The 12,200-nt window shown below is 46.8% G+C and overlaps 4 protein-coding genes across 4 annotated transcripts; 2 read left to right on the top strand and 2 right to left on the bottom strand.

Annotated features, from left to right (window-relative positions):
• Nucleotides 1–742: 742 nt before the first annotated feature.
• On the top strand, nt 743–1,714 carry PHATRDRAFT_10122 (predicted protein; the record flags this gene model as incomplete). The annotated part of the gene is made up of 1 exon (XM_002178020.1): nt 743–1,714. A coding segment is annotated over one exon (972 nt), but the record flags the coding sequence as incomplete, so codon positions are not given.
• Nucleotides 1,715–4,659: 2,945 nt separating this feature from the next.
• On the top strand, nt 4,660–8,872 carry PHATRDRAFT_43627 (predicted protein; the record flags this gene model as incomplete). The annotated part of the gene is made up of 1 exon (XM_002178019.1): nt 4,660–8,872. The coding sequence occupies one exon, from the start codon at nt 4,660–4,662 to the stop codon at nt 8,848–8,850; it is 4,191 nt and encodes a 1,396-aa protein (XP_002178055.1). The 3' UTR covers nt 8,851–8,872.
• A 79-nt stretch (nt 8,873–8,951) lies between these two features.
• On the bottom strand, nt 8,952–10,324 carry PHATRDRAFT_43626 (predicted protein). Its single transcript, XM_002177705.1, has one exon. It carries the CDS (start codon nt 10,223–10,225, stop codon nt 9,200–9,202), a length of 1,026 nt encoding a protein of 341 aa, XP_002177741.1. The 5' UTR covers nt 10,226–10,324; the 3' UTR covers nt 8,952–9,199.
• A 907-nt stretch (nt 10,325–11,231) lies between these two features.
• On the bottom strand, nt 11,232–12,044 carry PHATRDRAFT_32886 (predicted protein; the record flags this gene model as incomplete). The annotated part of the gene is made up of 1 exon (XM_002177704.1): nt 11,232–12,044. One exon carries the CDS (start codon nt 12,042–12,044, stop codon nt 11,232–11,234), a length of 813 nt encoding a protein of 270 aa, XP_002177740.1.
• Between the last annotated feature and the right edge of the window lie 156 nt (nt 12,045–12,200).

The raw sequence follows: 12,200 nt of genomic DNA, 5'->3' as shown, positions 1-12,200 counted from the left end.
CGGGAGCTTGTGGAACGTCATCAAAATCCACAAAGCCAAGTGTTTGCGGAGTGCAGGGGTGCTCTACAAACCATGGCTCTAGGGGACGCCGAACACGCAGTAGGCGTTCCAAAGAGTGCGGTACGTTGGGCTTTGCATCGATGTGGTAGTAGTGCTGTTGTTGATTTGTCATCATGCTCGGTATCGTAGCTTTCGAGACGGATTGGACTTGGCCAGGAGCGCAAAGAAAGGGAGACTTGCGGAGACACAGGCGGCTGAAAGAAGAAAAAGAAGAGAGCATCATGGTTGGACGACTGGGCTGTCAGCGTCTGCAACGATGAGAGAATGCGTAGGATCGGAGTGTCCGTCCTGGAGGGGACTTCGGGACACGGACGAGTATACAAGAAACATGTTGGGGGAACACTCGTCCGCACGTCGAAATTCTGACGGCTGAATCTTGGAAACCCGGAAAATACAGACAGACGTGATGAGATTACAATTTGTAGTATGGTAGCTGTTCACAGTTCACGTAAACTATTTGGTCGCAGGTATGACTCAAGCGGTATAAGAACAGACGGAAGCGGCTCCTGTGGTTTGTTTTCCCTTGATCAGTTACAGTCGACACGGTTCAATTTTTCTGGGATTGCCTTGCTTGCATCTCCTGGAACAAGATCATCGTCAAAGGCTCTCCGGCGAACGGATCCACGATCTCTTTGTACATCCCACACTCTATCGCACTTCAACATCGAGCGGCCTTGTAGCCATGGCATCGGTTAAACGAGACGAAGTCAAACAAGCTTGGGAAGAAACTGAGTTTCCCCTCGTCTGTGAGACCTGCCTCGGAGACAATCCTTACGTGCGCATGACGAAAGAACGCCACGGCAAAAAGTGTCAAATTTGTGAGGCTCCATTCACGGTATTTGCATGGCAGGCCGGCACGAAAGGACGCCTCAAGCGAGTTGAGATATGTCGATCATGTGCGCAAGCCAAAAACGTCTGTCAAGTGTGCATTTATGACTTACAGTATGGTCTTCCCGTCAAAGTTCGCGATCGTGTCCTGCGGGAAGCAGGCAGTGCATCAGCCGTATCGGCAGTCCCACAGAGTATGGCGAACCGTTCTTGGTACACGGCACAACAGAACCGAGCTTTGGAACAAGGCAACAATGCGTTAGGTGATACCAATGAACTAGCTCATGCGAAGCTGAATGACATGTCTCGAATGGAACCTCGGTACGAACGCAATTTACCCAAACTATGTAGCTTTTTCGCTCGGGGCGAATGCGATCGCGGTGCTGATTGTCCATTTCGCCACGAAATGCCTCGGGATCGCAATGATCCCATGTCGAAGCAGTCTACCAAGGACAGATTCTATGGAAGTAGCGACCCGGTTGCTAACAAGATTCTAGGTAGAAAGCGTCGGCAAGAAGAAGAACAGCAGAAACAAGACGAGGAGGAAGGTTACGACAAAGCTAAAGCCACTCTCTACGTCCGTTTCCAGGGAGATTCCCCTTTTCCGGACATGACTGAAATGGATGTCCGTGATCAGTTTTATTCCTTTGGCGAGATTGTGTCGATTCGGATCCAGTCCGAGCGAGGACAGGCTTTTGTAGAGTACACACAGCCTGAAGCGTCTGAATTAGCAATTGCCTCCATGAATCGCAAAGAGCTTTTAGGTCGGACCATCAGCGTTAGGTGGGCCAGGTCTTCAAAAAGAGGAGAAGCCGACATTTCTGATTTAAGCGTTGGACGAAAAGGAGGTGGGAACCATGAAACGATAACGACAATTGTCCGGCCTGCGGCGCCTCCCGGTGGGGCTTTTAAAAAACCGCTACCCAAAGGGTTAGTAGTGGCCAAACCTTCGGCCGAAGTAGCGGCCATCGCAGTCGCTCGAAAGCAGCAGATTTCCAGACGACCAGACAATTATTCAAGTGCAGCTACTTCGAGCGTTCCTCGGCCTGGAGGCGGGCCGCTCCGTGGAACAGGTAGAGATGCCGCCAAACGAACGATTGGGTCCACCCAGCCGTACTATCCTAGCGCCGACGCTGCTCGTCTAGGAAGCAAAAGCTAGGTTTGGCTTTTCACACATAACATGCATTAAGATAGGTCTCACTAATAAGCAAAACCTATGGTTCGAGGTTGGATATTATTTTTTTTTGAAATATGAAGATCGACTGCGATCTATTTCTTTCTTTGCCCGAGCTCCAGACTGTAATCCCAAGGAAGCCTCTTCGTCGAGGACATCTCCGAGACTTCCAGTCAGAAGACCGACTCCGACCAGAAGAGCTACGCCGAAGAGAACTGGAACGTACGGGGCGGGCAACTCCGCCATTTCAATCTCATCAGCGGCTTGGACAGCCGAAGACGCCCCAAGAACTGTCCAAAACGTCGAACCAAAACATGCAGCTTTAACGACGTTGGAGCGGATTGAAGCCAAGATGTCACCGTCGGCGTGGCTTTGCATTGATACAAGAGAGGGATCACTGGCCGAGTGCGGCATGCCAGCTCGAGTCACAGAGGAAAGGGGCAGGAAAGCCACCGCCTGGCAAAAACTGCATAAAATAAGAAAGCTCCTCATGTTGGATTATAGCTGTTCCTGTGATCATGCGATTTTGTGTCTCTGAAACGTATCATCCAGTCTCAGATTTTTGCTACTGGTTGCTCTCACTGTCAACTCACAGACCAAATTGAGCGTTAGTCGACACGTAGAAACATTTACCGTGCTTTCGAAGTTGCTAGAGAGAGGGTTTCTACAGGACATGCTGATACGTAACGAGAAACAAAATGGCAACCCGAATATAGAGTTTCGTTCAGGATCACCACAACTTACTGTTAGTGAATTCCTTTGCTGTTGCTATGTTTCGACTTGACTGATTGTTTTATCATCTTACCAAGGGTCGCATTTAAATAACATTCGCATGTCTTCATACGAAAGTTGACAATTAGGAACTGTAAAAAAAGTAAATCGGTGGGGATCGCAAACTTCTAAGGGATATACCTAGTTTAGGAAAAGGTACAGAAGACTATTGCACGTGCTAGAGCGCAAAGGAATGTTTTTTACCGTTTCCAAGTCGCATCACTTGTCTTTTTCCATCGAAACGTTTGGTTTTCAATTCTTGCCCGCGTTTGGATTTTATTATTTTGGACTTCTGGGTATCCCAGTCTCTATTGCGCTGTTTTCCGGCAAACACATGCTCCCAACAAAAAGGGCGAAACTTCGTCAACAGGAGACTTAATTGCAAAATCTGCTCTGGATGTTTTGATAGGTTCTGGCTTTTACACAATGCAACAACTCTCAAGAAGACAGTTGCGAGGATGGTGCGGTGTTTCCGACAAAATTCTTTCTCATGACATCCCCGGGTACTACCGACACTGAAGTGGACTGCACTGTTCTGTCTACAAATCCCACAGAGGATCCAGCGAAGGATGTTTAAAAAAACCGAGGTGACGCACTTTCCAAGCTCAAATCAATACAATCTTATGAAGAGACCGGGATAAAGGCGGATGAAGCATGCCACGGAAGCGTTCGATAACACATCCGAGACTCCTGTAAAGCCATTGTCAAGAAGTCTTAATATTCGCAACGAGACATGGAAGTGTTTTATGTTTGGTTCCCTTTTCTAGCTTGCCAAATTACTTGTTGCGAAGTCCCTCCTCTTTCGATCCATCGGTTCACAGTCAGTCCAGTTCTCGTGCAGTATTGCGTGGTCAGCGCCATCCGCTCGTTTTCGACTACGCGCAACTTTCTGTATACTAGAGCACGTCTAGCGATCCACCGTAAGTTGTGCTCTGTCAACAACAGACCCTTTTCACCAATTGCAACATCACTCCATTCGATCCTCGCAAACATCTTTAAATGTTTTGCGCTTCTTGACTTGGGCTCCAACTTCTGCATTCACCTTCCGATGTCTGAATGGAGCATGCTCAGTAGCGACAGCAATCTCGTCGATTGTATATTCCTTGTCCACTTTTCTGGGACAGACTAGAATCAGAGTTTTGTGAAGGCTTGGCATTGAACGCGCAAGAGTCTGCATCCCTCTCCAGTCTAAACTGCCATCTAACATTATGACAAATGTCATCAAATCTTGTGAGAAGGCAATCTTTGGACATAGTAGAGCTGAAGGTCCACGTAGTAAAGACACTAACCTTCTGGCAATACTTGTACACAGAAATCAGAATGCACTCTACTAGGATCGTCAGCGTAGAGCACGAGCTCGCAGCCAAATTGAAGGCCCGAATGGACGCGATAACCTTTCCCCTCAAAATGATGGCGTACGATTGAAATACGCTCCTCCCAATCCAACGCTTGCTTCTGAGACGATATTTCCCCCATGCTTGAATTCTGGGACCGAAAATTTGCTTGCACAAGATGAAGATGGTCGCGATTGGATATGGTAGGCTGCAACGTGTCTTGTTCCAAAAGTTAACCGGCAATGTGTATCGTTGACTTGTGCCGCAGAATTTTGCTGGCACTTCCCTATCCAAAAATGTTGTCGACCGCATGAGGGACAGACTGGCTTCGTTTCTATGCCATCAAAACCGATCAAGCAGCCTACTGAAAGCAACCTCGACCGACAGAAATGAACGTAAAGAAGGTAGTCACTGTCAATACCATCAAAATACGTACAGAAGCGCTTCTGACAAACAGAATAAGCAAGTCCTAGCTAATCTTCTCTTTTGAAAATGAAAAACCTATCAATACAGGGAGAACGCCGTCGATGTATTCGACACGGGGATGTCTTTGGTGAGACGTCAAAACTTGTCGACATCTGCGAGTTGCTCAACGAATCTTTAGACTCCCTTCGTATTTTACTGGACAATACAGGAAAACTTGTTTGCTTGAGCGATTTTGAAGAAGTAGTCTGGACATGCGAGTTGAGTAATGTTTGCATGGGGTCAAGAGACATTTCTTGGTTTAGTCTCACTTACGTGGACCCCATTCTTGTCTGCATGAGCCACGATGGTGCTATTGTAAAAATTTCTCCAGAAACGGGAGAAGCAGAGATTGTTGGTGAATTTGAGAATGGGATCGAGGCAGGGTGCTGGAGTCCTGATTGTGAGATTCTTCTTCTAGTTACTTCGAACAGACTAGATGACGATCCGTACACCGAAAAATCGGTACTTTTAAGCATGAATGCACGATGGGAGGTCCTCGCCGAGACAAATATTGAGACTCATGCTTCAGCAAAGTTGGATCTCGCCAACGAAGTTTCTGTCTGCTGGAAGCCCGATGGCACATTGTGTGCGGTGTCTTCTGTAGACGCTTCCGATTCTGCCCGATCACTCCGAATATACAAAGGAGAGACGCTTGCACTACATGCCATCGGCCGTTCAGAAGACGGAACTGGCAAACTGGTGCGGAATCTTCAGCCAACTAAAGTAGCTTGGGCTGGACCAGGATGCTCTCAATTTTTAGCATCTGTTCAGCGCAAAGGGAAGAACACGCAAGTTGTGGTATTCTTTGAGCCAAACGGCTTAAGGCATCGTGAATTTACTCTTCGCGAGCACGATGCTTCTGTAGTATTGGCTTTGAACTGGAATGCTGACTGCAAGCTATTGGCGTTGAGTCTCAGGGCAGAGAAGTGCGATAAAGTACAAATTTGGCATAGATCCAACTACCACTGGTACCTCAAACAAGAATTTGTTTACAATGCTGAGCGGATTGCTTCGGTGCAGTTTCACACAGAAAACCCCAGTACACTCTACGTCCTTTTCGATTCTAGTCATAGCTGGAGGGAGTACAAGATTCGATGGGATTCGAGTACCGTTTTGAGCGAGCCTAGCTCTTGTAACGTATTTGTGATAGACGGCTGTATGCTGAAAGTCACCCCACTTGTTAGAGCTATCATCCCTCCTCCCTTGTCGGCGGCACAGATTACATTCCCTTTTTCTGTGAAAGAGGTTGCTTTCATACGACATCGTATAGCACCGATCATAGGCGTTGTTCAGCTTTCAAATGGAAGCCTTCATTTGCTTGCACGGGAAGGTGGTGAGGAAAGCTCTTTTATATCCAATTTTTGTGCACCAAAGCCTCATCGCGAGCTTGATACGTCGCATCTTGGTTTTGTCCCGATGGAGCTCCGCAATATGGTCATAGTACAGGTCGGTGCTGATGAACTTCGGGTTGTGGCAATCTTATGTGCTACAGAATCTCGACCACGTGAGACCTTTGTGGACATAGCGGTTTCTATGACAACTGGACACACCGCTCTGTTGAATTCTATCGATTTAAAGGAAAGAGTTCTTGCCGTTGTACAATGGTGCGATTCATTGGAGGGCGCCCTTGTTGAACTAGAAGGCGGTCACTTTCTAGAATACGAAGTCATGTCAAGCACCTTACTTCTCTCGCAAGTCGAACCTCTGTTAGAGCCCTGCCCATGGATTGCTGCGTTGAAAAATAATACGAGCGTTGGGGAATCACTTAACTGTCACCAATCAAGGATCGTTGTGGGTCTATCTGCCCGCCATCGTCTGTATTGTAATGATTTATTGCTTTGCGATGCAGCTTCGTCATTCGAAGTTTCAATGATGCATCTTTACCTCTGTTTCGTATCATCGGGGTCTCACTGCCAAATGCGCTTCATTGCTCTCAGAGACCTCTGGCAATTCGATCCATTAATGGGATCTGAGGAAAACGTTCTCTCCGTTGGTTTTGAACCCAGAAATGTTGAGCGGGGCACAGGTTTGGTTGCGATACTTCCTACGCAACCAGCTGCTGTGCTTCAAATGCCACGAGGAAATCTAGAAACCATATATCCGCGAGCTCTGGTGCTGCGTTATTCCCTCTTGAAGATTTCTGATGGGCGATATGGTGAAGCATTTAGAATGATGCGTCGTCAGAAGATCGATCTGAATTTGATTGTGGATGTAAATCCATGGTATTTCTTGGACTTCGGCCTGGCAGTCTTCATCAAAGAAGTCTACAATATCCACGACCTCAACCTTTTCATCTCAGGTTTACAAGCTTCCGATTGTACGCAGTCTCGTCAGCTTATCTCAAAAGACTTGCGACAAATCTTCAAAACCACTGGAGAGCACTTAGAATGTTTTGATTTCTCATCCAAAGTGAATCAAATCTGTGCTGCGATGCGCAAACTTCTAACGCAAATGGAAACGGGCATGGCTTCTCCTTCAAAGACTCGTAAAACACACGAATATCTACTTCCGATCCTCTCAACATACGCTAAAGAGGACCCCCCAAAACTTGAAGAGGCATTGGCTCTAATAAAGAAGTATGCGGTCGAGTATCAGCAAGATACTCATTCCTGTGTATCTGATAAAAAGCCGGCTCTTTTCTCGGAGTATGCACAAAGCTCTATTCAATATCTTGCATTTCTTGCAGAATACGATCTTCTGTTTAGTACTGCTTTGGGTATGTATGACTACGAAATCGCCAGAGCAGTTGCCAGAAACTCGCAGATGGATCCAAAAGTGTATCTTCCCCTCCTAAAACGGTACAAAGATTTTCCAGTGTTCTATGGGCGGTACGAAGTAGACTTGCGACTAAAAAGGTATGAAAGAGCTCTTCGGAACTTGCATAGGTCGGGCGTTTGCCAGGAATTTCCTACCCAAGATGGATTTGCTGATACAAATGCAACGGACAACTTCAGGTGTTGTATGAAGTTAATTGAAGAGCACAGTCTTCATGGCGTAGGTCTTAAGCTTTTTGAACAAGATGAAACTAAGCAGGCGCAAATCATGCTTTCCCTTGGAGACCAAATGATGACGGAGAAGAAAGTGGAGACTGCCTTGTCATTATATTTGGCATGCTCCATTTCTGATACTGAGCGCATTAAGAGAGCTGCGAGGGTCTCACAGAACTGGAGGGTTTTTTTTCAGATTGCCATGGGAGAAATAACAGGATCTGACGTAGAACATCGAAAGTTCCTGCTTGGGCATGAAGTCGCTGACGAATTAGCGACAAAAGCTGAAGGTAGTGTTGCGAAAAACGAGCTTCTTTGTGAAGCTGCAAGAATTCTGCTTGACTACGCCTGTGACCCTGTCGCATCAGTGGATATGCTCATCCGGGCCGAAAACTGGGTAGAAGCTAAACGAATTGGCGAACTCGTCGAGCGAAACGACTTATGTCGGAAAACAGTTGAGGCTGCATGTTCTTATGTCTACTCGACCATAGAAGATTTGCAAAACAGAGCAGCATCTTTTTTTGATGCAAACAAGAGGTATGCCGAAGTGATCAAAATCCGAAGAGAAGCGGTTGGTTCCGGCGATGGCGAAGAAGGGGAAATCGATGATGGCGAAGATGATAGCTCGGTTTTTTCCTCTAGATCCAACGCTTCGTTTTCGTCGCTCCCAAGCACGGCCAGTACAGGTAGCGTTGGTAGCACGGCGAGCCTTTCATCAATTATCAGTATCAAGTCGACAAGCTCATTTAATCTTGTAGGTACCGAGGAAACCAATCGTCATAAAAGCAAGTACAATAGGGCTGGACGAAACAAGATTAAAAAGAAGAAGAGAGGTAAATCATCGAAGATAAGACCAGGAAGTGTCGAAGAGTTAGATGGCCTTGTCCAGTCGATGAAATCTGCTTGCTTGGATGACGGGTATAGTGATGCTATATCAAAAACAGTGATATTTCTAATACGCACTGGAGAGCAAGCAACAGCGAAGAAGCTTTTCAGCTCCTATGTATCCATGACGGACAGCTGTGACCAGTCGCGTCGATGTAGATGGGAAGCAGAAAAGGTTGAGCAGGTGAATAAAGACCGTAATCAGCGCTCGGCTGGGGGCACCAGAATCGCAAGTACTAGGCTTTCAGTCGAAGATGAAGTTGACACAATCAAGTCTTCGGAACTCTCTAGCTCTGTGTATGAGTTTTTCTCGTATTTCGATCATGAATCTTCCTATTGTGTATGATTCTTACCATGCAAATTTGTCTAACACCCATCCACGTGGGATGATACGCCAATGACATGTAAGGAGTAGAAATGAACACATTGCTAATTGCGATAATCTTCGGTTCCTTAATTTGTACAATGTACTGCAAGCAAGACGTTGTAGGAACGATGCCTCAGCGTACGGAAGACAAGGGCCAACGTTGGTCAACAGTAAGCCATGATGCACCTATATAAGTACAATTGGTCCAACCATCCTCACAGAAGCTCTGCTTGCCTTTGTTGTTTCGATCTCCCGTGACTGTTGTAAATGACATACTATGCACTGTATTCAAGGTAGAACACCAACTGGAATTGAAGCTCAGGCGCATTCACCCCTTTCCCGGTGGTAGAAATCCTTTTAATTTGGCTCGCTCCTCTCGTAAGTACGTCAAATCGAGTAATCCTGATGGTGGATTAATGTGAATAACCCCTTTCGCAGCACTGACATGCGTAACAATTTGAGGAACCATCGGAATAAGAACAAGCTCGTCGCGGAGTGAGGCCATACCGTCTTGACCCTTTCGAAGGACCACCTCTAACATGTCGTGGCCGAGTCCTGGAATAGAGCACATTTCATCTGCAAAAACAACACCGTTCACAACGCCAAGAAACAGCGGATTTTCAACTGTATCTAGCGTGTCCAGAAACACCTCAGAGCCTACCAAATCGGATACCATGTACTCTTCCTGGTCGGTCGCCATTTTTTCTTCTTCTCGCACGTATAAAAGCGATCCTCGGAGCTTCAAAGCTTCATCCCTGTCATTAATTTGTTCAAGTTTAATCAAATATTCCTCCGCATTACGACGTTTTCCCTCCAATAACAGAACTTTCCGTGGGGCGCGTTTCTTGGGTGGTTTCAAGTGCTTTATGCCAGCTACGCAGAGCCGATCTATAGGAAAGCTAGTGGTTGGTTTGACCTTGACCCATCCGTGTACGCCATGTGCGCCACGTACAATCCCAACTTCTATGTACCCAAAAGTTGTCGGATCGTACGGATCAATATTCTTATTGTCAGGAAACGATAAGTTTCCCGAATTACCAATTTTTGGTGGTGAACTGCTAAGCTCGTCTTTGCGAGCGATATCATCATCTAGCGCTTTTCGTTTGGAAAAGGACTCTTCCAAAAGGCTTTCAAATGGATCTTTTCCACTCGTAACCTTAGAGAATTCGATATACTTGTTCTTCTTTTCCCTTCGTTGTCCGACACTCCTTGCCAGCTCATCTGCTTCTCCTAACGCGTACGCACAGAAATTTCGTTTTCGTATTGGTGTCGTCACGCCTTGCAGCGAATGCACCGACCGAGCTTCAGATAATAAGAGGAATAGCGTTGCAATCCTGCGTTGCCGCAGTACCATGGCGAGGTCTACTCTTGCTGGACCTAGATGGACAGTGAGGACCGATAAGTAGAGCTGGTCGGCAATTGATGTAAAAGATCTTTTGCTGTGAATGGTAAATCGGTCTGATAGTGGTGGTAGAAAGGTGTTAACAGTTAACGTATATATGCACATAACTCTCTGCCGCCTCACGTAATGTCGACGGTGAGTATGTCGCCCGACACTACTCCTGCTCGAGTTGGTACCTGAGCAAATCCAGTGGTAGTGGATCTGGTGATGTGACATAGGTAGTATGTCACAGCCCCAATAATTTAATGAGGAAATTCACTAAAGGGGATGGAAAAAGGTGAAAACTCCCTTAAAGGGGACAGAACGTGTTCACTCTAAGTAGCATCATTTGGCGCTCAAACATTGTTATGTATTCAAACTATTTAAACTAAACAACAAAATTTTAACCTTGATGCCGACGTTTCCCGCCACGATGTTTATTGCATGGCCTACGTATCCACTACGGTGAGATTAACAGAGTTTATCAGACCCAATGCATACACGGATGTGAAGGTGATGTTTCTTACCTTCGTGGGGAGAAACGGGTGAGAAAGTGGCTCGTTTGATACAGCTTTCATGGGTTTTCCCCATGGTCGTTGAACCGTTCGGATCGAAACGATTGCACGGGTATTGAGCCGCTGTGGTCGGAATGGCTGGAACTAGCCTTAAATGGCGAGAACTTGCTGTTGTGTATGGTGTGAAAGTAGACTGTTGTTTAGGTTATATACACACCCAAAATGAGTGTGTCTTACAACAGATAGCCATTGTGTATGGTTAGGTCATACGTTATGACTGGTAATTTCGATATTGTTGTTGGGTATGACACCAAAACCCGAACCGATTTATTGGTGATATACGCTAGATAACGTATAACACTAAGACCGCTGGACATACGCGTGTTAGAAAAGTTATGTCATTGTGTATGACTTCTTTTTATTTAGCCAGACTATTGGTGAGTTACATTGGACAATGTAGAAAACTAGCCAGTCTCACTGGTGAGGAGCACTGGATATGTGTAGTACTTATGGAGCGATACCTTATGGCTTAGAACAGAAGGTAGCTGAGCCTGGAGGGTTGTGTCGGCTCCTGCGGTCCGTGAGGTTTTTTTTGCGATGGTGCAACTGCTTTTGGATTGCGTTACGTTGTTTCGTTGTTCTTTCTTTTCGTTGAAATTGTTCTTGATATCATGGCTGCTGACGGTGCTAATGCGTTTCGTGGTGCGCTCGGGCGGATCGGATGGTCTGTTCCTGCGGCGAACGCGTTTACGAACGAAGGTTTTGATGCGATGGACTCCCTTGGCTTGGTCACCCGTGACCGTCTCAAGGATATCTGCAAGATCATCCGTCGTGGTACCAATGGTGTGGCCGCAGTGCCAGCTGCTGGCGGAAATGCTGCGGTCGCGGCGGCGGCGGGCACTCCTGGGATCGCTATTCCCATGATGTGGGAGTACAAGCTCAGCGGAATGCATCTGTGGGTGTCTGAGCGCCTCCGACAGGGGACCCCTGTGGTTGCGGCGGATTTTACTGCGGCCATTGGAAACCTGTACACCAGGAAAGTGCGTGAATTGGAAGAAGCGAAAGACGAAGAGGATGTCCAGGTCAAGCCTCCGGCTCCGTTCTCGAAAGAAACGAAGTGGATTCCGTTCTTCAAGTTGTTGGTCAATTATTTGAGCTCCGTGACGGGTGTCAACAAAGTGCCGTTGGATTACGTTGTCCGGAAGGATGACAACGTTGCTAATCCTGATGCCGAGTTTGAGACGGAGCACGAGAAATTGGTGTTGTCGACTCCCCATACGGGGACGGCGTTCGACAAAGACAACGGAAAAGTTTGGATTCAGGTGAAGCAGTTGACTGTGAACGGTCCGGCGTGGACTTATGTTGCGCCTTTCGAGAAGAAGCGTGACGGTCGTGGTGCGGTGAAGGCTTTGAATAGCCACTATGAAGGAGAT

This window comes from Phaeodactylum tricornutum, chromosome 2, assembly GCF_000150955.2.
Source record: "Phaeodactylum tricornutum CCAP 1055/1 chromosome 2, whole genome shotgun sequence".
Lineage (NCBI taxonomy): Eukaryota > Bacillariophyta > Bacillariophyceae > Surirellales > Neidiaceae > Phaeodactylum > Phaeodactylum tricornutum.
The sequence above is the reverse complement of the archived record's forward strand: the minus strand, read 5'-3'. Positions and strand labels throughout refer to the sequence as shown.

What these genes read in the sequence shown, in the direction of transcription:
- PHATRDRAFT_43626 (XM_002177705.1), bottom strand. Translation starts at nt 10,225, where the DNA reads ATGGTACTGCGGCAACGCAGGATTGCAACGCTATTCCTCTTATTATCT.